The 27,995-nt window shown below is 42.3% G+C and overlaps 2 protein-coding genes and 1 long non-coding RNA gene across 4 annotated transcripts in view; 2 read left to right on the forward strand and 1 right to left on the reverse strand.

Moving 5' to 3' along the window:
• efcc1 (EF-hand and coiled-coil domain containing 1) lies at positions 1-23,407 on the forward strand. Its single transcript, XM_028575574.1, has 8 exons — positions 1-859; positions 2,331-2,770; positions 16,009-16,157; positions 16,738-16,873; positions 17,939-18,095; positions 20,282-20,440; positions 22,531-22,600; positions 22,761-23,407. Exons 1-8 carry the CDS (start codon positions 182-184, stop codon positions 22,892-22,894), a joined length of 1,923 nt encoding a protein of 640 aa, XP_028431375.1. The 5' UTR covers positions 1-181; the 3' UTR covers positions 22,895-23,407.
• Positions 20,093-26,522, reverse strand: LOC114554027 (uncharacterized). 2 transcript variants are annotated; one of them, XR_003692381.1, is made up of 3 exons: positions 26,269-26,522; positions 25,580-25,645; positions 20,093-20,437 (listed from the first exon to the last, which is right to left on the reverse strand). It is a non-coding gene; the product is annotated as an uncharacterized LOC114554027 (long non-coding RNA). The 2 variants fall into 2 exon arrangements; XR_003692380.1 differs by lacking the exon at positions 26,269-26,522 and adding an exon at positions 25,879-25,999.
• Positions 25,923-27,995, forward strand: part of cfap57 (cilia and flagella associated protein 57) — a 30,067-nt gene continuing 27,994 nt past the window's right edge. The window contains exon 1 of the mRNA XM_028575573.1: positions 25,923-26,512. Coding sequence (XP_028431374.1) covers positions 26,356-26,512 — 157 coding nt within the window. The 5' untranslated portion in view covers positions 25,923-26,355. The remainder of the gene's footprint in view (positions 26,513-27,995) is intronic.

Raw genomic sequence — 27,995 nt, forward strand, 5'->3', positions numbered from 1 at the left:
TTGGATTTTGGGGGCAGTGCTAAATTCAAATCTGCCCTGTTTTAACACACGCCTCGTTTTGCTCTGCCAGTCTGCTATATAGCTATTACTGAGAGGATGAACACACATGAAGACAGCATATTGGATTAAAAAAAAAAGTAACTGTGTTAAGTTTGAGGAAATATGATGTGTCTCAGTAGAAATGATGGATGCAATAGACTCCATTGATCCATACAGCCGTCCGGCGCGCAGGACACAATGGATAGTCAGCACTCTGGCTTACCATTACGGACTGGACCGGGGAGTGGAGAACGAAATTATAGTTTTGGCTACCGGGTTGGATCAATACCTACAGGAGATTTTCCATCACATGGACTATCAAGGTGGAGGCAAAATTCCTGTGGAGGATTTTAACATCTTGTGTGAAGTTCTGGGACTGAACAAAGACTCGGAGGACACAGAATGCACCGGCGTTTTAGACAATTTACCCAGCGAGCTCACATTCAGGCACTTCCACGCCAAACTGTGCGGATTCTTTAGCACCAAGGCGGGGTGTCAGTATGAGAACGGTCGGCTGCTGGTCGGGAAGGACAGCGAGCATATCGAGACTCAGATCCGCCTCAGAAGCCCCCTGAGGCGGCGAGAGAAGCTGCTGTGTGTGGGTGTGAGCGGAGACTTGGAGCCCTCCTCGGAGGGACGGCACGCCTCCGGCTGCAGGCTCGGATCCTGCACCAAGGAGTGCTATGAGGAGATAGTGGCGCTGGAGGAAGCGGAGGACCGAATAGCGAAACTGGAAGATGAGAATGCAAGTTTGAGGGAGCTGATTGAGGACATGCGAGCCGCACTTCAGAGCAGTGATGCCCGGTGTCTGGCTCTGCAGGTGAGAGCAATCGGTGTTGCAAGAGTTTATTCTGCTACTGTAAGAACAACAGGGATAAACTCACAAAACCCTGCTGAAGTTTTGAACATGGTGCTGTCTAATATATTCTTAGATAGAGGCTAATGGTAGCCTAATGTTATTCAGTTTGAACATACAAGCCCCTTATGCCAAGGGGCGGAGCAAAGGGGTGGCTTCTGGGTAAATAAAAAGATTTGTTAAAGGTGCTCTAAGCGATGTCATGCTACAACATTTTTTGTCACATACAGTAAACATCTCCTCACTATCTGCTAGCTGCCTGTCCCCTGAACACACTGTAAAAAAACGCGGTCTCTGTAGACAGCCCAGTCTCCACAAACGGCAACAACAACAAACTGAGCCAACCTGCACCACCAAACATAACAAACAGTGTTCCAGCCAATAATCGACAAGAAGGATTTCGGGGTTGGGGTTGGGGGTGTTAGCGCCTGGAAGCATGGAAAGGAGGGAGAGGGGACGGGATGAGGAGGAGGGAGGGGCGAGCTAGCCTCGTTTAGTTTGAAAATACTTCGAACGTCAACAAGAAGTGCCGTCACCCAACATCGCCAAGAACACCTTTTTAAAATGGATTTTATAAAATTGGCATTGAAAATCGTTCAGGAACTAGTATCAAAGTCACAGTATTTGTGTCGGTACTGGTATCGAACATTTGTGAACGATATCCAGCCCTACCAACAAGATATGTTGTTTCACAAACTGGTAACCCAAAAGTTGTCTTAAATGTGATCTATTTATAAAGCCATTAGGTACAACTTATATCATCTGCTTAGTCACATTCACATTTATTTTGGTTTAGATATGAGGTTGTATTTCCGCCACCGCTAGGGGTGCTGCTTTATGGAACGCTCCTGTGGGTGGTATTAGAGGGTAGAGAACAAAAGACCGATATCGTCGTATGTTTTGGAGGACTTGTTGGAGATCACTAGAATGTAGTCTATATCTACGTTTAATTTCCGTGATTGTTCAAGTGCCGCCGGAAATTACGCTGAATGTTTTCTCTGTGTTGGCGTTCTAACCTCCGGCTGATTTGTGAGGACTATGGTTAACTGCTCCTCAGATCTCTGCAGGGTAAATCCAGACAGCTAGCTAGACTATCTGTCCAATCAGAGTTTTCTGTTGCACGACTAAAACTACTTTTAAACGTACACACGTTCCACCAAAACAAGTTCCTTCCCGAGGCTATTTTGCAGAGGCACCGTGGCTCCTTCCGCCCAAGACGATTGTGATTGGTTTACAGAGATGCCAATAAACCAGAGCACGTTTTTTTCTTCCATTACGTATTGCTGGGTGGACTAGCCAGACCCTTTTTCAGCAGCACCTTGGAGGAAAGTGTGGCAATGCTAGACTAACTAGAATGTGACTAAGCAGATGCAATTTGGTTTTTGAAAATATTTTGATTTGGTCCCCTTTTGTCACCTCTTGCACTTTTGTTCAGGTAGGACTATGGAAAAGTCACTCCAAACATAAACCAGAGGAAGGCTGTTTTACTGCCCGGCAGAAACAAGAGGCCCAGAAAAGTTTGAGCAACACCAAGTCGAAAAGCAGCACCTACGGCAACCTGAAAAGCCTGCAGAACATCATCCACGAGATAGAGCTGCTGCGGAGCTCCAGCGACCGACAGGTAGAGGAGGCCATGCTGTGTAATGAGAGACTGGAGCAGGAGCTGTGGAGCTCCAAGGAGACTGTGGCTGCTCTAGAGGACTGCAACCGAGCCCTGAAGAGGGAGCAGGTGGGCATGAGGAGGAAGGTGGAGGAGGCCAGGCAGGCGCTGCTCAGCGGCCTGGGGAAGGTGAAGGAACTGGAAGCCAAGGCCAGTCATGTGCCGGCACTGCAGAGGCACATCCTCCAGCTGGAATCAGAGCTCCTCTACTACAGGTAAGGACCCTGCCAATGCTGTCTTAGAGAAAGCAGTTTCTGTTATGTTGGCAGCAGAGCCTGCTGTAGGTGCTTCCATGACACTATCCATTATTTCAGTCCCTCATCGAAAAGCAGTGTTGGGGGGAGAATCACTTTTTTTTCTCTTTTTCATCAAACCGCAGTTTTTGCAAGTTCCCGCAATTTCATCGCATAAAATTGCATAAATATCCCGCATATTCCATTGTATTTTTTAAGAAAACGTGCCGCATAATCAAGGATTTTTGCCCACAACAATCACAAAAAAACTCTTGCGTCTTCCTCGTCTTCTTTAGTTTTGGCGCCTGGCAACAAACAGGCATTATGTCACCAACTGGAATGGAGCGTGCATTAACTTGTAATCTAGGAGCAATGATGCGCCAAACTGCTTTTTTGCAGTCTAAGAAATATCTTCTGATGTAATTTTGTAGTACCGAATAATGAAGATGCTTAGAGGAAATGTAGTGGAGTAAAAGTTTCCAGAAATATAAATAACAAAGTTAAGTACAGATACGTGAAAATTCTACTTAAGTACTGTAACGAAGTATATGTACTTTGTTACATTACAACACTGGACATAACACATAAGAGACATAAGAGGCTTTATTGTCATTGCACCACTGTCTGACAGTATTACAACAAAATGATGTTGGTACTGCCTGAGTATTTAGAAAACACAACAATCACAACAAACTCTAAAAATGTATCCAAAACAATTTACATTTTTAAAAAAGGCAGTTGAATAAAAGCAAGAGGTGAAAATGTCCCAGCAGTAGATAATGCACATTACAGATAACAGATTAGGTTCATTCCTGATAAGTTAGCAGCATCAGTAATAAATAGATAAATAACTAACGATTGTAAGTACATACAACCAAATTAAAAGTGCCACTTCATGGTGCTTCTCGAATATGGAAAAAGTCATAATCACGATTATTTAGCGCAAATACTCATTGTCTTTTGGAAAGATGTTGCATTCATTGAACTTAAAAAGTGAAACGGTTAAACAACTCAACAATGAAACCACCTTGAACCGTGGCTTTTCCCTTCATGCTTTTCCCATTCAACCATTATGTTTTTCCTCATTCAGAACACAAGACACTTGCAACACGTAATGTGCAAAATAATCGTTTTTCTAAAATTAGTTTTTGTGTTGATTTGGAGCCGAAATCATTATCGCGATTACAATTTTGATCAATTGCACAGCCCTACTCCATGGTGCAAATATAAAAACACACACATTAAACTAAGAACATAAATCAGAGAATGTGAAGATGGTAAAAGGATTAAAACTAGAGTAAACAGTCAAAACAGTGAAATATTTAAGTAAATAGTAAAATAATTTACTCGTATTGCACATTATTACGTGAAGTGCAAGTGCGTAGCAGAACTAGTGGATGAAAGTGCTTATTGGTTTTTCTTATTTAATGTGCACATTGCTTGTGGGGAAAAAACTGTCCCCAAATCTAGAGGTGGATATTTTGGTCGACCTATATGTTTTTTTTCCCATCACTTTTAGTGTGATCAACTTCAACTAAGTGCAACACCAAAAGTCTGCTCTGCTATTTCCATTTGTACGATTATTTAGACAAGACAAAGAAACAGATTTTCTTTGAGAGAGAAGGTAGTTTGACAGCGGGTTGAAAGATGAAAAAAAAATATATATGAAAAATCCAAATAGCAACTGTTTTTTTTAGCATTTTTGCTATCTGGTCAGACTTTCAGGCGGTGTGGGTGAAGGTAAGAGTGGGGGGGGTTGCAATCATGTCCCGGCTCACCTGGTTCTCACGAACCAGTTGTTCAAAAAGCTACGAAAAGTTAAGCACTGTAATTCATAAGTTTGTTTTTTTGCTGTTTGCACCACATTGGCGGCGTCGGGAGCTGGTCGGGGTGGATGAGCGATAACGTACAGGACTTTCAAGTTAAAGCCTTTCACCCAGGAAATGTGTGTTCCTTGGGAGCGTTTTAAACCAAACCACGATCTTTTTCCTAATCTTAACTAGGCTAGTTGTTTTGGTGCCTAATCTTAACTTTTGTCGCCGCAAACACGCTTATATTTTGTGGACTAAATTTAACCGTAATATCCGCCCAAACGAGCAGCAGCTCATGGTGCTAAACACACCTACTTACATTCATTCACATGCAGTCATTCGGTCTGAAGAGAAGGTGATTGGCTGCAATCTGCCGCTGCTCCAGGACCTGTAGTACGCCACCACAAACTCTTTGAGCCACCCCCCTCTAGCAGGAGGCTGAGGTCCATCAGGACCAAAACATGAACAGTTTTTTCTCCCTCCGCCACTAGCCTTATCAACAAGGCCCGGAACCCACCCTGATTCTCCCCACACCCCACCCCTGGCTCCTCATGCCACTGTACCTACTCTGCTGTACTACTCTTTTAATACATACTGTGTATATACATTTATACCTATATTGTTTATATTCTAATACTTGATTTTCTTAACCTTCTCATATTTAGAGAATGTGTGACATGCACCTACAACACCAAAACTAATTTATTGTGTAAAAAACATACTTGGCAATAAAGCCCTTTCTGATTCTGGTTCTGGTTCTGGTTCTTACTGCCGCTGATAAAACTGAGTAGTGATGGATGTCCGTAGCCCACGTCGCAAAGTTCTGTAGCGGCTTAAACAACTAGTAACCGCCGCCTGGCCGCCAGTCTCCTGATTTCGTAGGACATCATACGTTTTGGTGTGCATACATTTTCGTACGATATCATACAGACTCGTTCGTGAGAATGTGTTGCCTGGCTACCGCCCCGCTGGGAAGTGAGATTGCTGCGGTTGCAAATTGCAATACACTGTTTGCGAATGGCATTTTGATATTGATTCTTTTTTCCATCCATCCATCCATCTTCGTCCGCTTATCCGGTGTCGGGTCGCGGGGGGAGCAGCTCCATTTTTAGATGTATTAAAATAGAAATAAACATGTTTCTTCAAATGTTCTTGTGATTTTCCTATGGCATTGTGTTGATGCATCAAAGAAAATACTGCCCCAAGTCACAGAGAGATGACATAGGCTAGACAAAGACCTTTCTTTATTTTTTTTTTACCTCCAATCAGCTGTCAAACCATGACCAAAACAAGTGTCTGGCTGTTCATCATGTCATGAGAAAGAAGGGCTTGTTTTTGGCAGGTTAGTGCAGTAGTGATGCGTTTGTGGCCAGAATGGACCATAATGAATTATAATCCTTTCTAAAGTAAAACGACTTAATGTTTACTTCTGGCTTCATGCCTGGAAAACTCCGCCATGCTACTTATGAAGGCTTGATGTGGTGTACTTTTCCAATTTTCAGTCTTGTTGTGTTTTAGTCTGTTTAACAGGCATCGTGTGTGGCAGGTCGGGCCTACTCCTCCTATTTTGGTGGAAGTAAGGGTGTAATTGGACTTTTAAAGTACAAAGCCATTGGTTTAATGTTTATCTCTGCGCCTGTTGCCCCTGCTCCAACCATATAATCAGTGTCTGCAGGTCTGGCTTTCTCAGGAAGAAGATTTCTCTAAGTAGTTGTAACATCTACGTAATGCTGTTATTACGGTCTCTAAGACGGACTCACATTCAACCAAACCATGTGATTAAAGTCCTCACTACTACCTGCTTTTAGGGGGTTCTAAATAACACATTTTGCAACCACAATACCCTTCCTTATAACCCTAAACTCCACTAATCTATGCAGACCGCGTTCCAAAGTCTTTTCACTACCCTTCCATTGATACCCCTAATGGCAAATAATTCAACACCACAAAGGCTCTGACTTGTCTGGAGAGAGCTCCATTGAGTGAGAACTGCAACAGTCCGACCGTTCTCATCAATCTCTGCTCACTTCTTTCACTCCGCTCCCGAGTGAACAATACCACACAGGCACCTCCGTCCTATGGATCTTAGCAACCAAGCTCCATGAATATTCCCAGCGAAAGCCTCAATGCTTGCTCAGTCAAGTCTCATCCAGGGACAGGGCCAGAGAGAAAGGTGCAAGTAGAGGTGTTTTAAGATTTGAGTAGGATACAAGGCTTTTTTGTCCTACCTTACATCACAAAAGCTGTGTGACTGAGTTACCTTAAAATTAAGTCAATATTCTTTCAACACGCTTCAGTGTCAGATATCTTAGATCATATGTGGTGGGTTTAGACAGAGTTTCCGTGGCTGGTTAAAAAGTCTCAAAAGGTGTGGCCCGGTTGGATCGGTGGGTAGAGCAGGCGCACATATACTGAGAGGTTTGTGCCTTGATGTAGAGGTCCAGGGTGATGATTTCCTGCATGTCTTCCTCCTCTCTCACCTAGCTGTCCTATCAAATGAAGGCAAAAAAAGCCCAAAAAATAATCTTAAAATGAGATAAAAATGAAGGTCTTTAATTTACTGTAGGTATATATTTTGCATGGGGGAATTGTCAGGCACAGTAAACTACTGTAAAACATCTCTACAGTCTCCACAGTGCTGAGGAGTAAAGTGTGATTTATGGTTCTGCCGAGGCTCCACGGAGAGCTTTACGACGTAGCCTACTAAAGTGGACTGAAGTTTATACTTGTGCATCGGTGTGTGCGTCGCTCTCTTTAAGAAAATAGCAGGGCCGGCATGTGTGTGTGCGCGTAGGGAGTGTGTGGTAGAGCGAGAGCTCCGGAGAAAGTGCCGACTCTAGAGTCATAGCGAGTGTCTCCCCTGTGCTTTCTGACGACGGCGGGAAATCTGGAGCAGGATGTTGTTAATGGAAAAGGAGAACCAGGAAATGAGTCGGAGGAGAAATGCAACGGTACCAAGCGACGTGCGTTTAATTTTTCGAGAGGTGCAGGTCAGGCTACGGCATAGGTCCGTGCCTCCACGTACCTACGTACATAGCCACAGTGTAGATTTAACACAGAACCATAAATCACGCTTAAGGTTAAGGGCTAACAGACATTGCCATTGACAAAGTTCTGATCTAGACTCTGGTGGACCATGTTTAAATCTGTTTTTAAGTCAATATTTGTGCTTACACGGAGCTCATAGCGCTGATCAGCGGGTTTGCGTTACCTTGTTATTATCAGTTATCCCGTTTCCAGTCTTTGGGCTATGTTAAGCTAAGCTAACCAGCTGCTGGCTCGAGTTTCATAATTACCAGTGGCAGTTTTAGACCATTTCAAATGGAGGGGCCAGGCTGGGGCCACATGCAGATTTAGGGGTACTAAAAATCTATTAAGCACAAGTACGTACCACCAACTCTTCACAGGTTTGATTCTACAAAAGGCTGACGATACACATGTAACAATAAACACAAGACTAGTCACTCAGGGTTAACCTAGATTAAATTCATCATTGCACATGAATAAAATCCCCTCTTTGGAGATAAAGGAGATAAAATATTTGCCAAAGTTAGGGGGCCAGAGGGGGGGTCAAGGCTTAATATTACAGGGGCACTGGCCACGCTTGCCGCCCCTGATAATTACTGTACAGACGTGACAGTGTTCCTGGAACATGTGATTTGCATCTTGTTTCCCTTTTTGTGTTCTTTGCGTTTGGTGATTTTCTCATCTAGAAAATCCCCTTTTCAACTTCCCATCAACATCCCAGCAGACATCAGCTGAATTTCAGTAGGAAATGTGGTCATCGGTATGAAACTTATATGTGGGTGTTGTTGGATTGTAAGCTAGAGCAGAGCACAGGCTGAGACTCAAATGGGAGCCACTCCTCTAACAGGAGTTTAATAGCACAGGAAAGTCTTTGTATACTGGGATAGTCTAAAAGTGTCACTTTTAGTTCTGCAGGACTATTTTTCTCCAGAAGGTAAAGGGAGTCTAAATCAGTCACTGTAGCCTGTAGAGCTCTGTGGGCCAGAGGGATTAGACAATAGGAAGCACAGCGAGAGGAACAAAAAGAAATGAGGGGGAAGAAACCATCTGGAGGAAGAAGCAAACACTCAACTGTTTGTTCATGAAATGACGGACATGTTTTGCCAGGCCCACAAGAGAGGAATGGCTTCCTTCAGCTTTCCATCTTCTTTTTGTGCTCCAAAGAAAAGATGTAGAGTGGAGGAACAAAATCTCTTACTCTTCATCTTTCGTCCAGAACCTCTTCCTTCTTTCAGTTTTAACCTCTTGATTTCTATTTTATAGTACAGGCCGTTTCTCGAGAGCACACCAAGCACATGTGTCCTAAGTGTGCAAGTTTAAAACTCACTTTCCGTTTTAAATCGGCACGTCTGCAGATTTCTCTGTATGCCTCTAACCCCTGGCCCTCTGAAGGCCGGCCACGGGGGAGGCATAATCTCCCAGCCTTTTCATGCTCTCTGCATGGCGTCTGAGAACGGAGGGGAGAGGAGGGCCGCAGCAGACCATTTATCTGCCTCTGCACAAGAGCTGAAGCATTGTGTGGAGCAGGTGCTGCCACGGCATTCCTACCCTTTAAATAATGTGGAAAGGACACACTCGAGGGATGTCTGGGACCCGTGGCATTTTGCTGCTGCTGCCTTACTGTTGTTCTTGAACAGCTTTCAAAAAAAAAACCACACTGCCAAGTGGGCTCGTTTTTACATTGAACCGCTGCCCTGCTCTCCCTCTCTCTGGTTTGGAGGCATGCTGACATCAGCAGAAATACATCACACACAAAATATCTTATAAACGTATGCCACCCACCCGTTCGTTGGACTTCTCTCCGCGTAATAGGTCCCTCTGCTTTTACTACCCTCGTTTGACTTTGGGGGTTTCTTTGCACTTTGCTCACTAAGGAAAGCTTAACTAGACTCTGTAAATGTTACAGCTATTGGTTTTTGGATTAAGTCCTCAGCTAGTGCTAAAAAATAATCACATCCCTGAAGCTGCTTTAGATGCATCCCAGGCTACATCTACACTACTGCGTTTTGTTTTTAAAAGGAATATCTTTTGCCACGTTTACGCCTCACGTCCACGCTACTCTGGTGATTCCGAGCCCCTAAAACAGAGACATTTGGAAACAATGCGGCCCCCCTTTGTAGTCTAGACGGGCACAAACGGAGACCTTTGGTCTTATGGGTTAGGTAGCGTACCGACCTTTCGGTAACTCTTCGTCGGGCCAAGCTAATATATCCCTGCTCTTACTTTTCTCCGTCGTCGTTCTTTCTCCAAAGTATTTTCTGTATTTTAAACGTATACAGTACAGGCCAAAAGTTTGGACACACCTTCTGATTCAATGTGTTTCTTTATTTTCATGACTATTTACATTGTAGATTCTCACTGAAGGCATCAAAACTATGAATGAACACATATGGAATTATGTACTTAACAAAAAAGTGTGAAATAACTGAAAACATGTCTTATATTTTAGATTCTTCAAAGTAGCCACCCTTTGCTTTTTTTGATAACTCTGCAAACCCTTGGTGTTCTCTCAATGAGCTTCATGAGGTAGTCACCTGAAATGGTTTTACCTTCACAGGTGTGCTTTGCCAGGGTTAATTAGTGGAATTTGTTCCCTTATTAATAAAAAAGCAAAGGGTGGCTACTTTGAAGAATCTAAAATATAAGACATGTTTTCAGTTATTTCACACTTTTTTGTTTAGTACATAATTCCATATGTGTTCATTCATAGTTTTGATGCCTTCAGTGAGAATTTACAATGTAAATAGTCATGAAAATAAAAAGGAAACGCATTGAATGAGAAGGTGTGTCCAAACTTTTGGCCTGTACTGTATATCCATGATTTTCAACCGCAGAGTCACGTCAGACAATGACCTTCCTGTTTACACCGACACGCACGCATGCCCAGTGTGTGTGAACGGTCACGTGATGTGCGTCGTCACACGCGTTAATATGAACGGAGATTAGTTCTGCTCCTGGAGCTACAACTCCTGTGTGGACAGAGATTGTTTCTGTCTCAAAAACAGCGCTTCAAAATGAAACCGTAGTAGTGTTGATGTAGCCTCATAAACCACCTCAGTGTACGGGTGTCACGAGACAAGAGGACGTGATTAATAACCGTCAGCTATGTAAACATGACCCCTCACCCCCCCCTGTCATGCTGCGGCACCAACAATAACGGTATTTCAAGTTCCAGCTCAGGTACAGCGGGCAGTCATTTTTAACCTCAGAGAAAGAAGACTGCCGTTGACCGATGACACCTGAAAGAAGAAACTGCTCTTCAGGGAGTGGAGGAGGGGAAACAGTGTGGGGGGGGGGGATGTTGATGGAAAGTTCACTTCAACGCCGCACTGTGATAAACAGGGAGGACTCTGGGTGTCCTGGCTCTAACAACAAACAGCTGGACAACCACCCTCAGGCCAACAGAACAGCTTTAGACTTTTGCTAATATGGCAGTACAGGATCCTATTAATTAGAAGTGCTCTGACATAGCACAATAGAGCTCTTCATGGGTAATTTCACTCCTGTGTGTGAGCCTTGAGGGATGTAGTAATAACTAGGCCGCCACAGACTACCAAATGCTTCCATATAATACATATATTTAACCCTACCGCTAGTGCATTTTCCCTGCCAGGTGCCTAAATAGCAGGCCAATACTATCTAAGAATGATAAGATGTCTTTTTCCTAAGGTGTGAAGAATAATTTAACTAATAGTCACATCCAGTACAGAGAAGGCAGCATTCTTGAATTTCATTCAATAAGTATTCCTTTCAGAATGTGTTATTCTGAAAGTCTAAGCTTTTTCCAAGCCTCCATTTAATTTTGGCTACAGATAAGAGATGGCTTTGATACAGGAATCTGATCACAGGCGAGGGGAATGGCCATATCGACGTTTCAGGAAATGTGAAATTGATTATCTGTCTGCTCCACTTGTATAGTACTTCCTCGGAAACCAAGGTATGTATAGTATACCGCTATCAATCTCCCTTTATTCTCCACCTGATTTATAACCTTAGAAAAAGTCGTTAGTTTATTTCCGTGTCCAAGAAGCACAAAATGCTAAATGTTCCTAAAGCAGCACTTTTTTTTCATCCCTTGGGGATAAAAATAAGCTGACAGAGACACAAATGTTCACCTTCTTAAGTTTTTATGGCTTAAATCTTAGCAAACTATTGACTTTTTACTATTCTAGACATGGTTTAACATTAGCATTCATTTGAAGTTGTGTATCTTTCCACCGTGCAGTATTCACGCTCCTTTTGGCTTTGTTTTGGTCTCCACTAGTTTCACATTGCCAGACCTATTTCCACAGCGCTGTGGAGGAAGGTCTGGCTACACGCCAGATACATTCTGGGATAGGAGGAAAAAACGACCTGGGTTGTTTGCATTTCTTTAAACCAATCACAATCGCTAAGCTCTGGACGGTGGCTCTGCAAAATAGTCTCGGGAAGGAACTTGTGGTGGAATATTTGCACCCCGCAAAAGAAAACGGCACATGAAATATTAAATTACGTTAACTGATCACACAATACAGTAACGTGAGCTAATTAGCTGAAACATGGTTAAACCTCATTAGCTCTTACCAGTGTATCGCCGTGTGTACTTTGTCCCCAGCAATCCCACCAATCGGTCCCAAAACGTCCCAGTTAGAGAGGAAATGCAGTTAACATATTGCTCGTAATTCTTTCGAATTATTTCCTGAAAGAACCAAGCAGGGCTGCCTTGTTGCAAGATCCAAGTTTTTTTCAAACCTTGCCAGTGGTGGCCTAGGGGTTAAGGAAGCAAGCTTGAGAATCTTGGGTGGGGAAAGTGAAAGAGCAGCACTTGTCCCCTCCCTCATTACCACCACCGAGGTGCCCTTGAGCAAGACCTTTAACCTCCAACCGCTCCAGTGGAGCTACTCAGTGGCCAGCAGGTCTGACTGTGGTTGTACTGGGCAGCTTCCAGATGTGAATCTGGAACTGTGGGAATGTGACAGGTCGTCGTTGCAAATGAGAAATTGTTCTCAATCGACTTACCTGGATAAATAAAGGTAAAAAAATAAATGTCAGTGTGTGGCTTGGTAGCTCGAAGTTAGCTGTTGTTTCCGGTAGCGTAGAGGTATTGTGCAGTGTGCATCAGAGCTTTTTCACTGAACACAGCTGCAAGCTGCTGCTGGAAACACAGTTAATGAGAGCAGTGAGACTGAACCAAACTATAAACTTGAATGCCAAAAAACGATTAGCTGAAAAAAAAAAGAAGAAAAAAAAAAGAAGCTAAAACAATCCACAGAGCTGAGGCAAACTGCAGATTAGGTGATAATTCTCTGTGGGTTCATCACTATGAGTGATATCTTTCAAGATTCAAAATCCCACAACAGGGAAATTCACAATTTTACAGTTTTGTGCACAGAATGTGAGGCAAAAAAATAAGCATTTCCATTGGTGTATATTGTGAACAAAATATATATTCTGGTAAAACATTTGACATGAGTTTAACCATTTATCAACACTTACTCATATGTGAGTAAGTGATGATAAGACTACAGGTTTGGCAGTGTATTTTACTTTCTCTCTCTCTCTGTCTCTCTCTCTCTCTCCCTCCCTCTCTCTCTCTCTCTCTCTTTCTCTCTTTGACTGTCTGAGCAAATGAAGTAAATTAATAGATATTTTGATTTGGCAGGTCATGCTGCTTTTGCATTAGGTACCTTGGTGAGAGCTGTAATGCCTGGCTAAGTCTGTCCACTATACCACACAAATACCTTATCACTGTCCAGCCATGTGCACATGTCAACAGTCTAAATCTCAAACACAGTCTGAAGAAATTAGATGTAGTTTTCATGTGACAGTTGGGAGGTCACTCTTTTCACTAGCTTTTCACTCTGCTCCAAAATCTGTGGAGCCCAGCAATGTGACCATATTTTGTCCAGTGAGTTTACACTTCAGGACGGCGCTTTGCGCTGCCTCCCAGAAAGAATAAGATTTATTAGGACAATGCACATTAGATAGACTGATTGATAGATAGTTTGATAGATAGATACTTTATTCATCCCGAGGGAAATTTTAGTTAATCATTTCTGTAAATGCACCAGTGTTAGCCAATCGGGTAATTTTCAACTGTAGTCCTAGTTACCAACAGTTATGCATCATGTCTTTATGGTGGGAGGAACCCACACAAACACGGGGAGAACATGCAAACTCCACACAGAAAGGCTCTGCCCGGACTGGGGATCGAACTCTGCAGTGCCTACTCGCTGTGACGCAGCAGCGCTAACCACTGAACCTCTGTGCCGCCCAGCTGTCACTCCAAATCGTTCATTCCCTCTGCCATTAAAGGTGCTGTAGGTAGGATTGTGAAGATCCAGGACTTAGCCAAAGAATTTGAACATCGACAACTTCTCAGTCCCTCCCTCCCTTTCAGCTAAAGCCCAAATGGTCTCCTAAGCCCCTCCCCCCACAAGGGAGAATGAATGCGTGTGCATGAGCAGTGATTGGCATGCAGTTAGACACCCCCCTGATTGGTGCATCTGAACAGGGAGCTGCCACACTCCAGGCTGCCAGAGTAGCCGGATTTATTTTAAATGACCTGCTTCATGTAGTTCTCCTGGAACATAGGGTCAGTTTCAGCTAATATGACAGAAAGTTTTATAAGTCTTACCTACTGCTACCTTTAAGTTGTTAAACTTGACTCATTTAGCGGCTGGCTCTCAGCTTTGTAATGTTACTACTAAGGTAGTTTTATAAGTCTTACCTACTGCACCTTTAAGCTGCTGAACGCGGAGTAGCTGCCTTGAATGAAACGTTATTTTGCACAAACCTCATATTGGTTGTATGTGTTTAAAATTGGTGGATTGTTTTTTGTTATGTGCAATACACTCAGCACTTTATCGATATTTTATCTCATCTCTTGTTATCGCCTTTATTCAGTTCTTATTTCACATATTTTTCTTCTTGCATATATTTATGGATCTCGCACTTTGCCATGTGCCTTTTTATTGTGCTCCCTCTGTCATTGATGACTGGCAGTATGAATGTGTATATGTGTCTCGGTGGACTGAAGAAACTGAATTGCCCTTCGGGGATAAATAAAGCTATCTATATCTGTAAAAAAAAGAAAAAAAACTAAGGGTGTTTGGTCTCTCAAGACACAAAGCTGTTTTGCAACCTCTATGCATGTCAAAAGCCCGAGCCAGAAGCTGTGGCCTTGCTACAGTATTCACTGGACACAGGCTGCAGGCCTCCCTCCAACCACTGTCAATTAAACTGCAATTAGTCACACCAAAGCCTGCATTCGAAAAAGACTTCCACCACCTCATTCCAGAGTCCAAGCGTCTCCACAGCAACCAGCAAAGTTTTGTGTGCGATTATACGTCCGTGCACCAGGTCCATGTTGGTCAGACTGCAGCTGCTTGCCTCTTGTGAACGAACTCCTTCTTTCCTCCACCGTGGCCCCCGCTAACTTAAACATGACTCTCTGATTGATTGCCTGAAATCATGCTGCAATTATTGACCTTCAGTGAAGTCAGTCGTTTCTCCCCACTTTTGCACAAAGAAACCTAAAGAAGTACAAAGATGCAGAGCATAATGCTGTCTTACGCCATAGTCTGCCTGGTGCCAACAGTATAAAAGCATGAGAGTTTTTTTCTCTTCTTTTTTTCATAGAGTCAGGCTGTTGAAAAAAAAAACGTTTTGAGATTTTCTCTTTTTTCCGCAAGACATCATCATCTGGAAACACTTATTCTGTGATTTACGAAGGCCCCCTATCAGATTTCCCCCAACACAAAAGAGCAGACAGCAGGAGAAACCTAGAAAATTCAAACCATTACAGAAAGATTGATCCGCCCAAACTGCAGTCTCAGTCTTTTTTTCAGTAACAAATGACTGAATGTGTCTTTCACATAAGGGAAAACATGACATATAGAATAAAAGTGTTAAATGTAACAGAGCTTAGAAAACTGTCTATGTGCTTAAAACGTTCTGTGCTCTAATTCTATCCAGTGTCCGCTTGTGTGAGTTTACCTCACATCTTGCAAGCTAACTTTTGCACAGTAACAGCACCATTCTACCATTGACCCACTTTTACTGTAAAAATGCCTTAAAGATACAATGTCTGGCTTCAATTACCCCACCCAGTTTTGGCGTACAACATCACAGGCCTCTATAAAATGATCGTGGCGGTTGTAGATGTGGCTTAATACACACTGCCTTGTGTTACTCGATATGTTCTCTTTGATGTTGGCAATTGGTTCGGACTGAACTTTTCTCATCTGTGCAAAGAGTACTTTTAGCCCCGTGGTCAGTGCCAGTTTATGTGCAGTGACGTACACAGCAGCAAAGATTGGGTCATGTACTGTACATGTACATGTATTTGCAGAGAACATGCCGTTCATACAGCTATATGAAGCTTACAGTGCTCTCTTTCAGGTCCGAGGTGTCGAAACTACAACTCCCAAGCAACACTAGGGCAGAGCAGCAGCTGAGTGTTGTCAGCAGGCGGGCGCAGAGATGTTGCTCGGACTCCCAACATGGCCGCTGTTCTCCGACAGGGCGAGCTGTGACCACCCCTGATAAAAGTATGACTTTTTTGTGTTTCCATGTACCCCCTGGCAACAGCAGAAGTAGCCCTGATTGGGAATCACAGTTGTGTGATACAGTATGAAACACAGAATAGCAGAACATCCTTCCACTGTAGAAGCTGGAGCCAGAGAATGGATAGGGTTTTTGCCTGGTTAAAATAGTTACTATTAAACAATCAATCAATCAATCAATCAATCAATCAAAATGTATTTGTATAGCGCTTTACAACAACCAGCAGGTATCCAAAGTGCTTCACATCTAAGAATAGACAACATATCTTGCAATAAGAAGAATGAAACATAGAAAACAGTAAAATCATAAAAGGTTACACAGAAACAGGAAGAGGAAATTGTCACATCACTACTGCGTATTAAAAGCCATTCGAAACAGGTAGGTTTTGAGTTTATACCTGAAAAGAGCAACATCTGTAATCGTGCGAATATCATAAACAATGACTTGACTAATTTGTTTCAGCTCTAGTCTCAAGCCTTTTCTTCCCTACACCTCTGGCTGCCACCCTCTATAATAATGATAATAATGATTACGTCAATGCTGATGGTGTGTTGTTGCGTGTAGTGGAGGAGCAGCTGTTTCGTTCAGTGGAGGGCCAGGCAGCGTCCGACGAGGAAGAGGATAAGTGGACCGACGATCAGCAAAAGCAGGTGGACGAGGTGAAGAGGATCTTGACAAGGCTGTCCTGCTGTGGGGAAAGGTACTGCCAACCATATCACCATCACTTTATCTTAAAAGGTGCACTCTGAGTTCCTGCAAACACTAGGGGCACAGGCTGTGCACCTAAATACAAGTGTTTTCAGCAGATAAGCAAAAGAACGAGATCCTCTGCTCATTTGAGTAACGTTACATCCCCGGTACGATACACACAGACATCGGAGCTTCAGCCAGACGTCATCCATGAAGTGTGTTGTCTTTCTAATTACGTATTTACACAATCTTATACTTCAACAGTTTAACAATAAACTGAAAAAGTATGTTTTAAATTGACGAACATCATATTTGTAATCCATGGCTCAATTCAAACGAGATAAAAAAATAATTTGCCTCTCCCCGTTCACTCACGTTCATATTTTTCCGGAAGATAGGTCCCATGGACCGGAAGTAGAAGGGCGTGACTTTGGCTCTCTATTAGACCAGCGACTGTTTCCACCGCGTGACATTTGTTTACAGTGTTCGGTGCGTTGGACAAAGTGCGGTGTGAACGCAAACCGAACCAAATGAAAAATGCAACAATATTGCAACTTCACGCCTGAGTCTACTGAACTATAGTTGTGAAAGCGCACTAAATGCATTGTTGCTCAGACATGACTTGCCCCGAGACACAGTAATGAGACACGTCATACCCCAGTTGTTCAAACTGTGCAGTGTTTTCCCTACCATTAGAAGACTTAGGTGCAGCTCGCGAGCCGATTTGGCCTAATGAATGTAACTGAATGACTTTTCTCAGATCCAATGATTGCGATTGGTCCCAAATGGACTTATTTAGCAAGTTTTGTCCTTAACATTTTTGAGTAGTATTTATTTATTATCTGCTCTAGCTTTTCCAACATTTTAGACACAGATGTGTAATAATAATGGTCCAAAATTATGTGAAACTGCATTTTTTTTTTCTTTCCCTAAAAACAACAACAACAAAAAACCACCAAATACGTGGACTAAGTCTTTCAAAAACCTAGGGAAAAAAAACTCTGATCCTATTTGACAGCTATTGTCGCTCTGAGCCTGACGGACTTTGTGTCTTCTGGTACGTGTTGTTGATCAGGTGCGACGACAAGGCGTTCAAGAAGCTGATGTCTAATTTTGGGAGCTCGAGGAGCGAGGAGAGCTGCAGCGCTGTGGTGGAGCTCCTGGAGAGGGTGACCAGGCTGCATAAGCAGCTGGAGCTGAAGGAAAGCCAGGCAGGGATAGACATGGACCAGGTACAAAACCGCTACTGACCTCCATCACACCAGGGTGGGCTACTACATTATCTGCTCCATCCATTTATATGAAATGATATGTTCTCTCTGGACTATGTTCTGCCTTGCTTTAGTCACTTTGTGGCTGCGTGTATGGTGTTAAACTAGATAAGAGAGGACTGTCGAAGGTGGTTATGAAAATGGAGGGCTTCAAAGGCAAAACCACAGCTTGGAGCATGATCCTGCAGCTTCCACCTAACCAAACCACTAGCACCCGAGCCTCCCTCAGTGTGTGTGCGTGTGTGTGTTTGCAGCTGTTTCTCACTGGAGTTGTCCCGCATGACACTCAGGAATATCATAAATTAAAGCTCTCTTGTTACAGTCGAGTAGTATTTTCACAACACAGGAAGACGGGCAGAAGGGGGAACCGCGACGTAATGTGTTCCCAGAACGTCTCAGCACTCCGAGAGGAAAAGTTAAAACTAAACAAAGTCACGACTGTGAGGCTTTGTTTATGTGCAGGATGTGTGGGGTGAGACCTTTGTCCTTCAATACGCTATGACGTAAAGGTGCAGTGCAAGGATTTCCAACCTTTTTGGCAGACAAACCTATTGTACATTGTGGGCTGAAAACTCACTCTAACCCTCAACATTTTACATACATTTACGTTGGGTATATTTATATTGTATTAACATGTTCAACAGGACAATAATGTTACATTTAACCTAGTAAATGTCACATTATTGTATTGACATATCCAGCTGCTCTTGTCAAATTATGTACAGCCTAAGAATATATCTTGTGTTTCTTTTTACAGGATAAGATTGACAATATAACATTTTTTCATTATTTTCAACAAGACCAAAACCATCATTGAATTGATCCTATTAACCAATGGGTTTGGGGCAGGTTTCCTGCCCTGAAAAACAACCCCATAGGTTGTTTGTACAAGCAGCAATTACGACCTATATTTACGCCCTCTAGTGGCCATAGTAATGCTGACTTATGACGGGAGAAAAGCTATAGGTAAGGGCATAGTTGGGGGTAGAGGATGGCTACCCGAACCGAGCCCGTCGGGAACTGACGGTACCCAAAGGGCCGGACAGAAATGATATTCAGGTTCAGGAGGTTCAAGTCATTGAACCATTTAAATTTAAAAAAGCTTATTATGTAGGTGCGTGCCTGTGTTAACGTGTGCTTGTTGCCCCGTGTGCAGCGCTGATGAGCTCATCTGTTAACATTTCCGAATGCCTTCCTACAGTTGCTTAATAAAAGCTTTCCACACAAACAAACGTACATGTGTCATTAGTATGAGAAAAAACGCGATTTTAACTGTCTCAGGTTGGGCTTTGTATCCCGTTTGAAAATAGAAGTAAACAGAGAGATTTTGTAACTTTATGGAACTACACTGCAGTCTATGTCAAATGCGTAATTACGTTATGTCCTCCAAACGTACGGAAGTAAAGTAACGTAACAATTGTATGGATTTTAACCCAAACCAAGATCTTTTTGTAGACTTAACTAAGGAGTTTTGGTGCCTAAACCTAGCCAAACTGTGACCATTTTGCAACGTTAACCACGTGTTTAAAACCGCGACCATTACGTTTGTAGCCTGGCATAGCCCTCAGTTCATGTTTGATTTTCCAAGGGGCATTAATAATGGTGCAGACCAAAATACCTTTGCAAGCAATTGAATAGACCTACAACCAATTAGAAAAGGGGTTCTCAAACTTTTTTCTTTTTTAATGTACCCCCTTTGAATTGTGTTTTTAAGCCAAGTACCCCCTGACCAGCGCAAAACATTTTTACATCTATATAAAGAGGAACAATACAGTGTCGGCAGTGATAGATTTACTAAACAACAACCATGTAACTGAAAAACATTTAAACGCTACATTTAAAATGTTCAGAATCCATCACTTAATTCATTCATTATTATAGTATAGTTATTTTAGGAATTATGCATGACATATTTTTAAATGAGCATTTTGCAAAAAGATCACGTACCCCCTGCAGTACTCCAAAGTACCCCCGGGGGTACGCGTACCCCCATTTGAGAAACACTTCATTAGAGCTATGAAATGATGTTTTGAAGCAGGAAAAAAATGGCCAGGTCACAAAACTTTCTCAAATTACAGCTAAACAGTCACACAATGTTGCACGTTCTGATCTTTGAGTGTGACCGGTGTGTGTGTTGTGTCTTCCAGATGAAGGACTCCCTGGTGCAGGAGCTGCAGCAGAAGGCCGAGGAGACTGAGCTGCTTCAGATGGAGCTGCAGATGCTGGAGACAGAGAGGGTTCGCCTGTCGTTGGTGGAGGAGAAACTTGTGGACATCCTGCAGCTGCTCCAGCAGCTCAGAGACCTGGTTAGTCACAGATATAGAGGGGTGAGGTCAGGGGCGTAGCACAAAATTCTGGGCCCTGTAGAAAGGCATTTTCTATGGGCCCTCTCCCCGCAGCCACAGCTATTCATTCTAGCATCTTTTTGGACCCTCCTCACATTAGGGCCCTGGGTACTCAGTCCCCTTTTTCCCCCCAAGTCCGACGCCCCTGGGTGAGGTAGTCTATTCCGACGGCGTTCCACTTCCGTGATTGTTCAGGTGCGTCTGGAAATTCGGCCGGATGTCCCTCTTTTTAGGTAGATCCTAAATTGGATCAGCTAGAATTGTCGATGTAGTTAGGTTTAGGTATAGGGAGTGGAGATTGGTTAGGGTTAGGGTATGAATACCAGGGTAAGCCAATCAGAGGCAGAATAAGGCGGGTGTCCGCCACCTTCTGCATTCTTTGTGTTGGCGTTCTAACCTCCGGTGGATTTATGAGGACTAAGGTTAACTGCTCCTCAGATCTCTGCAGGGTTAGGGTTACTTTTCTGTTGCACCGTCTTTGTTGATGCGTGGACTAGCCAGACCCTCCTCCGCGGCACTGTGGAGGAGGGTCTGGCAATGCAAGACTAGGGGTGAAGGAAAAATCGATACAGCATAGTATCAAGGGGCCTCCCAAACCTAGGGGAAGGTCCCGGGGAATGCTCCATTCACAGCAGCTATGTGCACTATTTTCTTTAAAGCCATTTGATAAATGAATGCCTAAAAATCTGTACATCATTTAGGGAAAAACAAGATAGTTGCCTGAGGAAAATAATCATCCTGTAAAGCCTAGATCCTAATTCTTCTCCAAATGTTTTCAACATTCTGAAACCACATTACTCATTTTCACTCCTGGCAGCTAAAAAGAGGCAAAAATATTCTGATTACAGTTACATAACGTAGGAATCTGGCGTAAACAGCATTACTAATCTTGAAACCTATTTTCAGCCAAGTTCACAGAATGAATGGCGAAACTTCCCCCAGTAACAGAACTTTTGCTCCATTGACTTGCCAGTCGAATCAGGAGGGGGAACTACCCAAGGTTAAAGTGAATTTAAAACCCCAAAGTTCAGGGCTTTTGAGAAAACACATCGAGGCTGGAGCACCAGAAGCCACCCCTGGAAGTATCGCGATATTTTCTGTGGCGATACTGTATCGATACAGTGGCTCGCCATTCCCATAGATGGCGCTGCATCGAATTCACTACGCCTGTGCACTGTTGTCATAATCAAAAGAAGAAACAATGCACTCTCTTTCAATGCTCTAAACTCCCACCGAACTCTGAACAAAAAGCTCTTTTTATTTAACGGTTTTATTTTATACTTGAATTAAATGTATTTGAAAGCTGGCCAAAAGCTTGGCACTTTGCAGTTTTTAGTTGTAAAAGTTTTTATTTTTGTATGAAGACATATGAAGTAATATCAAACTACATTTAATTTGTTGTGTTTCTTTTCTTTTAAATTGTATGTCTACCGCAATCACATGGCAAAAGTAACTACATTTACATACTGTGAATCGTGTTTTTGAATCGAAAATAGTTTTTGAATCGAAAGTCTATTTTGAATCGAATCTTGAGCCTAAAAATCGATATCAAATTGAATCGTGACATTTTCTGAATCGTGCACCGCTAGGGGTAACTGCACTGTTGAGTCTGAGGCTTTGTGTTACTGTAATATTAACAGCAGTATGACCACCATTCGAACGAAAACTCTTTACTAAAACTCAAAGTAAAACTGAAAATCATTTTTGGTGGGTTGGCAGTTGAGAGAAATCCACCCACGCTGCACTGGAATCATTTTTCTGGTCAGACATCAGAAAGAAAAGCAAATTGAAAGTATTCACAAGCATTGCTCAAGGACAAACCATATGGGAATGAACTGGCTCTGCTATAATTTGAATTAACATGGATTCCTGCCCATTCTTTTGTGATCCGACGCAAACACTGGGATTGATTATAGATCCAGAGAGAAGCAAATTAATTTCAGTTGGTGAACATGTGTGCGAGCTTCTGCAGTTAGGAGACTCCAAATTGCCTGTTAAAGTGCCTGTTAATTGCCTGATAGTCATCTGAGAATAGCTCTCTCTTGTTTCAGAACGTCTCACGGAGGTCTCTTGGGAAAATCTTGCTCAGCACTTTGGGGTCCTGCAGTGACCCGCAACACGGTTAGTAGAGCTCACACGCCCCAATAAAATCAATGAAGGTCCTGTGAAATGTGATAATGAAAATGTACACTTACTTAGAGCGGGGAATTCAATTAGACTCTCGCCGGGTCGTCTGTAACACGATTCCCTCGGCGGTCACATCTGTTCTGTTTTTGCACAGGGAAAGCCCACATTCTGGAGGTGCTCAACGCTCTCTATCACGAACTGGCTGCCTGTGAGATTCTGTCTACCGGTGGACCTTTGGAGCGAACACAGAGTCAGCAGTCCCTGAACGCCCTCATCATCTCCTGCTAATCGCCACTGCCTCCTGCTGGGCCGGTGATGCTCCAACAGCCTTGTGAGAACACTGAAAGCTTAACAGTGGTCGAAAAACAAGCTGATGGATGTGTATAGTGTAATTATATTGTAGTTTATATACTCCTCGGACCCTATTATCTATAGAGGAATAGTAGTCTAGAATGTTAATTACTATAGCAAAGGGCTTTATTAGATATTAAGGAAATTCGTGCATACATGTTTTTTTCAAGAATTGCACATAACTCTTTTGTGATCCAATATAGATTTTTTTTTAATTTGTTGCCACAACAGAGTTCTGAATGTGAAAAGGTTGAAATAAGCTAAACCTTAAAGGGGCATGAAGTAGTCTGTGAAATGTATGGACTGCAACTGGTCAACAACATCCCTGAGAGAATTTATAGAATTGAAAGGAAACTGCTGCAGTAGTATTGCATAGCAAGCTAGTCCACACAGCATTCTGGGATGGGAGAAAAACATGCTCTGGTTTATTGGCATTTCTTTAAACCAATCGTCTTGGGCGGTGCTAAGCGCCGGACAAACCTACGAGTAGCCTCAGGAAGGAACCCGTTTTGGTGGAACATGTGTACGTTCAAAGGTTGTTTTAGTCGTGCAACAGAAAACTCAGATTGGACAGATGAACTTTGCTGAAAATAGGTTTCAAGATTAGTAATGCTGTTTACGCCAGATTCCTACCCTACCATACGTTATCTAACTTAAAAATATTTACATCAGACCATTATTTGCCTCTTTTTAGGTGCCAGGAGTGAAAATGAGTAATGTGGTTTCAGAATGATGAAAACAGTTGGAGAAGAATTAGGATCTAGGCTCTACAGGATGATCCTTTTCCTCGGCAACTATCTTGTTTTTCCCTAAATGATGTACAGATTTTTAGGCATTCTTTTATCAAATGGCTTAAAAGAAACTAGTGCACAAAGCTGCTGTGAATGGAGCATTGCCCGGGACCTCCTTCTAGGTTTGGGCTGAGCCCCGATTGCTTACAATGTCTGGCTCCGCCCCTGGATACTATGCTGTATTGATTTTTCCCTCACCCCTAGTCTTGCATTGCCAGACCCTCCTCCACAGCGCTGCGGAGGAGGGTCTGGTTAGTCCACGCAGCAACAAAGACGGTGCAACAGAAAACTCCGATTGGACAGATAGTCTAGCGAGCTGTCTGGATTTACCTTGCAGAGATCTGAGGAGCAGTTAACCATAGTCCTCACAAATCAGCCGGAGGTTAGAACGCCAACACAAAGGAAGAGGAAGGGGACAGGACATCCGTCCGGCACCTGAACAATCCCGGAAATGAACCGTCGTCGATATCAACTACTGCTGCAGTATCTCAAATCGCAAAATTCTGTACACTTGATATCCAGGGGAAACATCAGCTGTATATAGTATTTGCATTTGGGTACTCATCTGTCAGCGGTATATGCATCACATGAACTGGACCAATGAAAAAGCCCTGCAAAATGTAAATGCTGAAAGCTTCTTCCAAAGCTTTTGACCATATCACACGGTCAATTTTTCATATATGTTATGTTATATACAGTATATTTGCCATTAACCTGCTACACTTTTTGTCACAGAGGAGTGAGTGAGCATGGCTGACCTGCTGTTCCCAGCCCTGCCCACATTGATACTTTTTTCACACAGGCATTTTTTTTTTTTAAATTTCCAGGGTAGTTAGAGGCACCTCATCCAAAACTCTGGGGTTTGGTTACTTTTTAATATCATAGAGACTTGCACATTCTGAAACATAAAATGTTTATACATTATCATTCAATGGATGAGTTGTATTGTCATTTTCTGTCTTGAAATTAGAGCCTCAGATGCAAAACCACTCACGGTTGTTATTGAATCTTGCCATTAAAGCCTTTTAAGTACGCAGTCTGGATTGCTTTTTTGGGGGGGCACTCCCTTTATTTTTGGTGACAGTGGACAGACAGGAAAAGTGGGAGAGAGATGGGGGATGACACACAGCAAAGAGCCGCAGGTCAGACTCGAACCCGGGCCACAAAGGACTCACGTGGCTACATGGGGCGCATGCGCTTACTGGCTGAGCTAGAGGTCGCCCCTGCTGTGATTTTATTTTATTTTTTTAAATGTATGCCTGTTAAAAGGAAATGTCTAACTCCCACTGCTGCCAACTCAAAAACCCTGATCCACATCCATGTAGCAGCCATTAGAAAACTACTCAGCATCAGAAACCTCAGGCCGCATGTTGTACTGAAATCACATTTAAATGGTAGATCGCTTTCCAAAGAAATTTGTTTAAAATTATATTATTTTAAAAAGAAATGTACCTTTTATTCCTTATCATTAATATTGTACATTTCTTTTATCTACTGTACAGGCTGGGAATTTGTTTTAGTGATCATTTCAAGTTTCATTTTTATCAGTTCTGAATTTTAATGTTGAGTTTGTGTTTTGTCTTTTATGCATTTGTTGCTGAGTGTATTAAAGGCCCATCCAGGCATTGCAAATTACTGTAGCTTATACGTGCTGTGGTGTGTGGCATGGCTCTGAACTCATTTAAAGACCTTTTAAATGTAAGTTTAAATGACTATATAGCAGAATCTGTAGATGTGCTGTCTGTTTTAGTACCAACATATGAACATCTGTTATTCCTTGGCCATTTAGGCTACATATGCTGTCCATACCTTGATCTTGCTCTAACATTACCTTATCTTGAATGTCCACATGAGTGATGTGCAGCAGGTGTCCTCCATATATCACTCCTTCCACTGGCTTGAATACAGAAACAGCTGGTCACATTATGTAGGCCTACTACTTCTAATTGCACAAATCTACTGGACTCTATTGCCACTTATAGTAACTAGTATGGCTTTCAAATGAATGTAGTGGAGTAAAAAAGTACAATATTTCCCTCTGAAATATAATGTAGAAGTATAAAGTAGCAGTAGCTATAATATGATCATTTATAATAATAATAATCTGGTAAAGTAGGCTAAGTGGGCTACCTTTTTAAGTAGCCTAGCCTACGTAGCTTGAGTAGCTACTTCACTAGACGGAGCTCGTTAGTTGAGTTGCGTCGCTCGGCAAACCCCGAAATCCCGCGAGACAACAAGGGTCATTAAGAAAGAAGCGGGCTACCTAAAGAAAGAAAGCAAATAACCATGGATGTATTGGCATACAACAGTTTTGCCAGGCAATTGATGATAATATTGTTGCAAAAATGCAAAAGAAACGGCAGTAGACAGAACTTCAAACGAGATCTCGCGGGATATCTTAGGTAATGGGTTGCTTAGCGACGGGACTCCAATCACACCAGCATACTGTCCCTACCTGTCCCAGTGTGTTTTACTCAGTCGCCGTGTGCCCCTATCTGACTTTGAAAACTAAATTAATACCTGTTGGTTATATTGGTGGAAGTAGGCGTCATGCGTGGAGAGTCTTTATAGATTTAGTTAAGTTTAAAGTCTGTAAACGACAACAGAATGACCAGCGTTGTTGCCCAGGCTCATTTCATCTTCGGTCTGCGGACAGGTGTGCGCAACAATCTGTGTTTCTTCGATGAGCAGTCGGTGGTTTTCCCGTGCGGGAACAGCTGCGTGTGCTACAACTCCGTCCAGAGATGCCAGAGGTTCATACCAGGTAGGCTCAATGACCGCTAGCTAGGCCTATGTGGTTCTCAAACTGTTTTCAATAATGTACCCCTTTTGAATTGTTTCTTTAAGCCAAGTACCCCCCTGACCAGCGTGAGTCATTTTTAGTAGAAAAGAGGTCTATATAAAGAGGAAGAATACAGCGATGTAAGCGCTAGATTTACTACACAACAGCCTTGTAACTGGAAAACATTTAAAGGCTGATAAGAAAAGGAGAAAAAAAAAGTAGAAGGAAGCAAATGTAACTTTTAAATAAAGGATGGTAGAAAGAAGGAAGGAAGTGATGCAATAATAGGTCAAAAATAGAATAAAAGGTCAAAACTTCAAAAACAGTGACATAACTTTGAAAAAAGCGAGAAACTTGTAAAAAGTAGGACAGTAGAAGGAAGGAAGGCAAGAATAGGTCCAAAGAAGGCGACACAGATGTCACATTTTTGGTAGGAAAAAAAGAATTACTACACAACAGCCTTGTAGGCCTACCTGGAAAACATTTAAATGCTGATGAGAAAAGGAGACAAAAACTGTTTAAAAAAAAGACGTTTAAAAAAAAGGATGGTAGAAAGAAAGAAGGAAGAAAGGCAAGAATTGGTCAAAAATAGTATCAAACACTTCAAAAACAGTGACATAACTTCGAAAAAAGCGAGAAACTTGTAAAAAGTAGAAGGACAGTAGAAGGAAGGAAGGCAAGAATAGGTCCAAAGAAGACACAAATGTCACATTTTTGGTAGGAAAAAGAATTTCTACATAAAGAGGAACACTGTTTTGGACAACAGCCTCGTTACTATCAAACATTTAGTTAAATATCTCATGTACCCCCTGCAGTCCACCAAAGTACCCCTAGGGGGACACGTACCAACATTTGAGAACCACTGGGCTATTACTCCTATGAAATTCCTTTAACTTTCCTCATGTTAGTTTGTCATGTCATTGCTCACATGGTCGCAGCTAGACAGTGTTGATATTTTTAAAGGCAAACTTCAAACCTACCTTTTTTGCCAGGCCTTCTATTCTACAACATATTAACCCATTTTCTTTATATCTATACTCATGGTCTATTTATTTATTTACATGTAGTCTGTTTGTTTTAGTTGGTTTTATAATTTATCTTATTAGTTGGTTTTATTTTACTTATGTTTCTGTTTTTTATGGATGTTTTTTTAACAATCTACAGTTTATGTACTTATTAGCAACTGTTTAGAGCTTATATATATATACACACATATATATATATATATATATATATCTATTAGGGGTGGGGAAAAAAAATCGATACAGCATAGTATCGCAATATTTTCCGTGGCAATACTGTATCGATACAGAGACGCCAAGTATCGATTTATTATGATATATGTGTTGGTCAGTTTGTCTGCTTGACAATCCCATTTTGCAGCAATAAAATTGAAGTGAGATGAACAAACAGAGAAATGTATCTTTTTAGATAAGATAACAGATGTTGACAAAGTTTCCTTTTG

Source organism: Perca flavescens, chromosome 4, assembly GCF_004354835.1.
Source record: "Perca flavescens isolate YP-PL-M2 chromosome 4, PFLA_1.0, whole genome shotgun sequence".
NCBI lineage: Eukaryota > Metazoa > Chordata > Actinopteri > Perciformes > Percidae > Perca > Perca flavescens.

Coding starts and splice junctions, on each gene's coding strand:
- efcc1 (XM_028575574.1), top strand. CDS start 182: ATGATGGATGCAATAGACTCCATTGATCCATACAGCCGTCCGGCGCGC. Junction 860..2,330: donor CCCGGTGTCTGGCTCTGCAG/GTGAGAGCAATC, acceptor ACTTTTGTTCAG/GTAGGACTATGGAAAAGTCA. Junction 16,874..17,938: donor CTGTCCTGCTGTGGGGAAAG/GTACTGCCAACC, acceptor GTTGTTGATCAG/GTGCGACGACAAGGCGTTCA.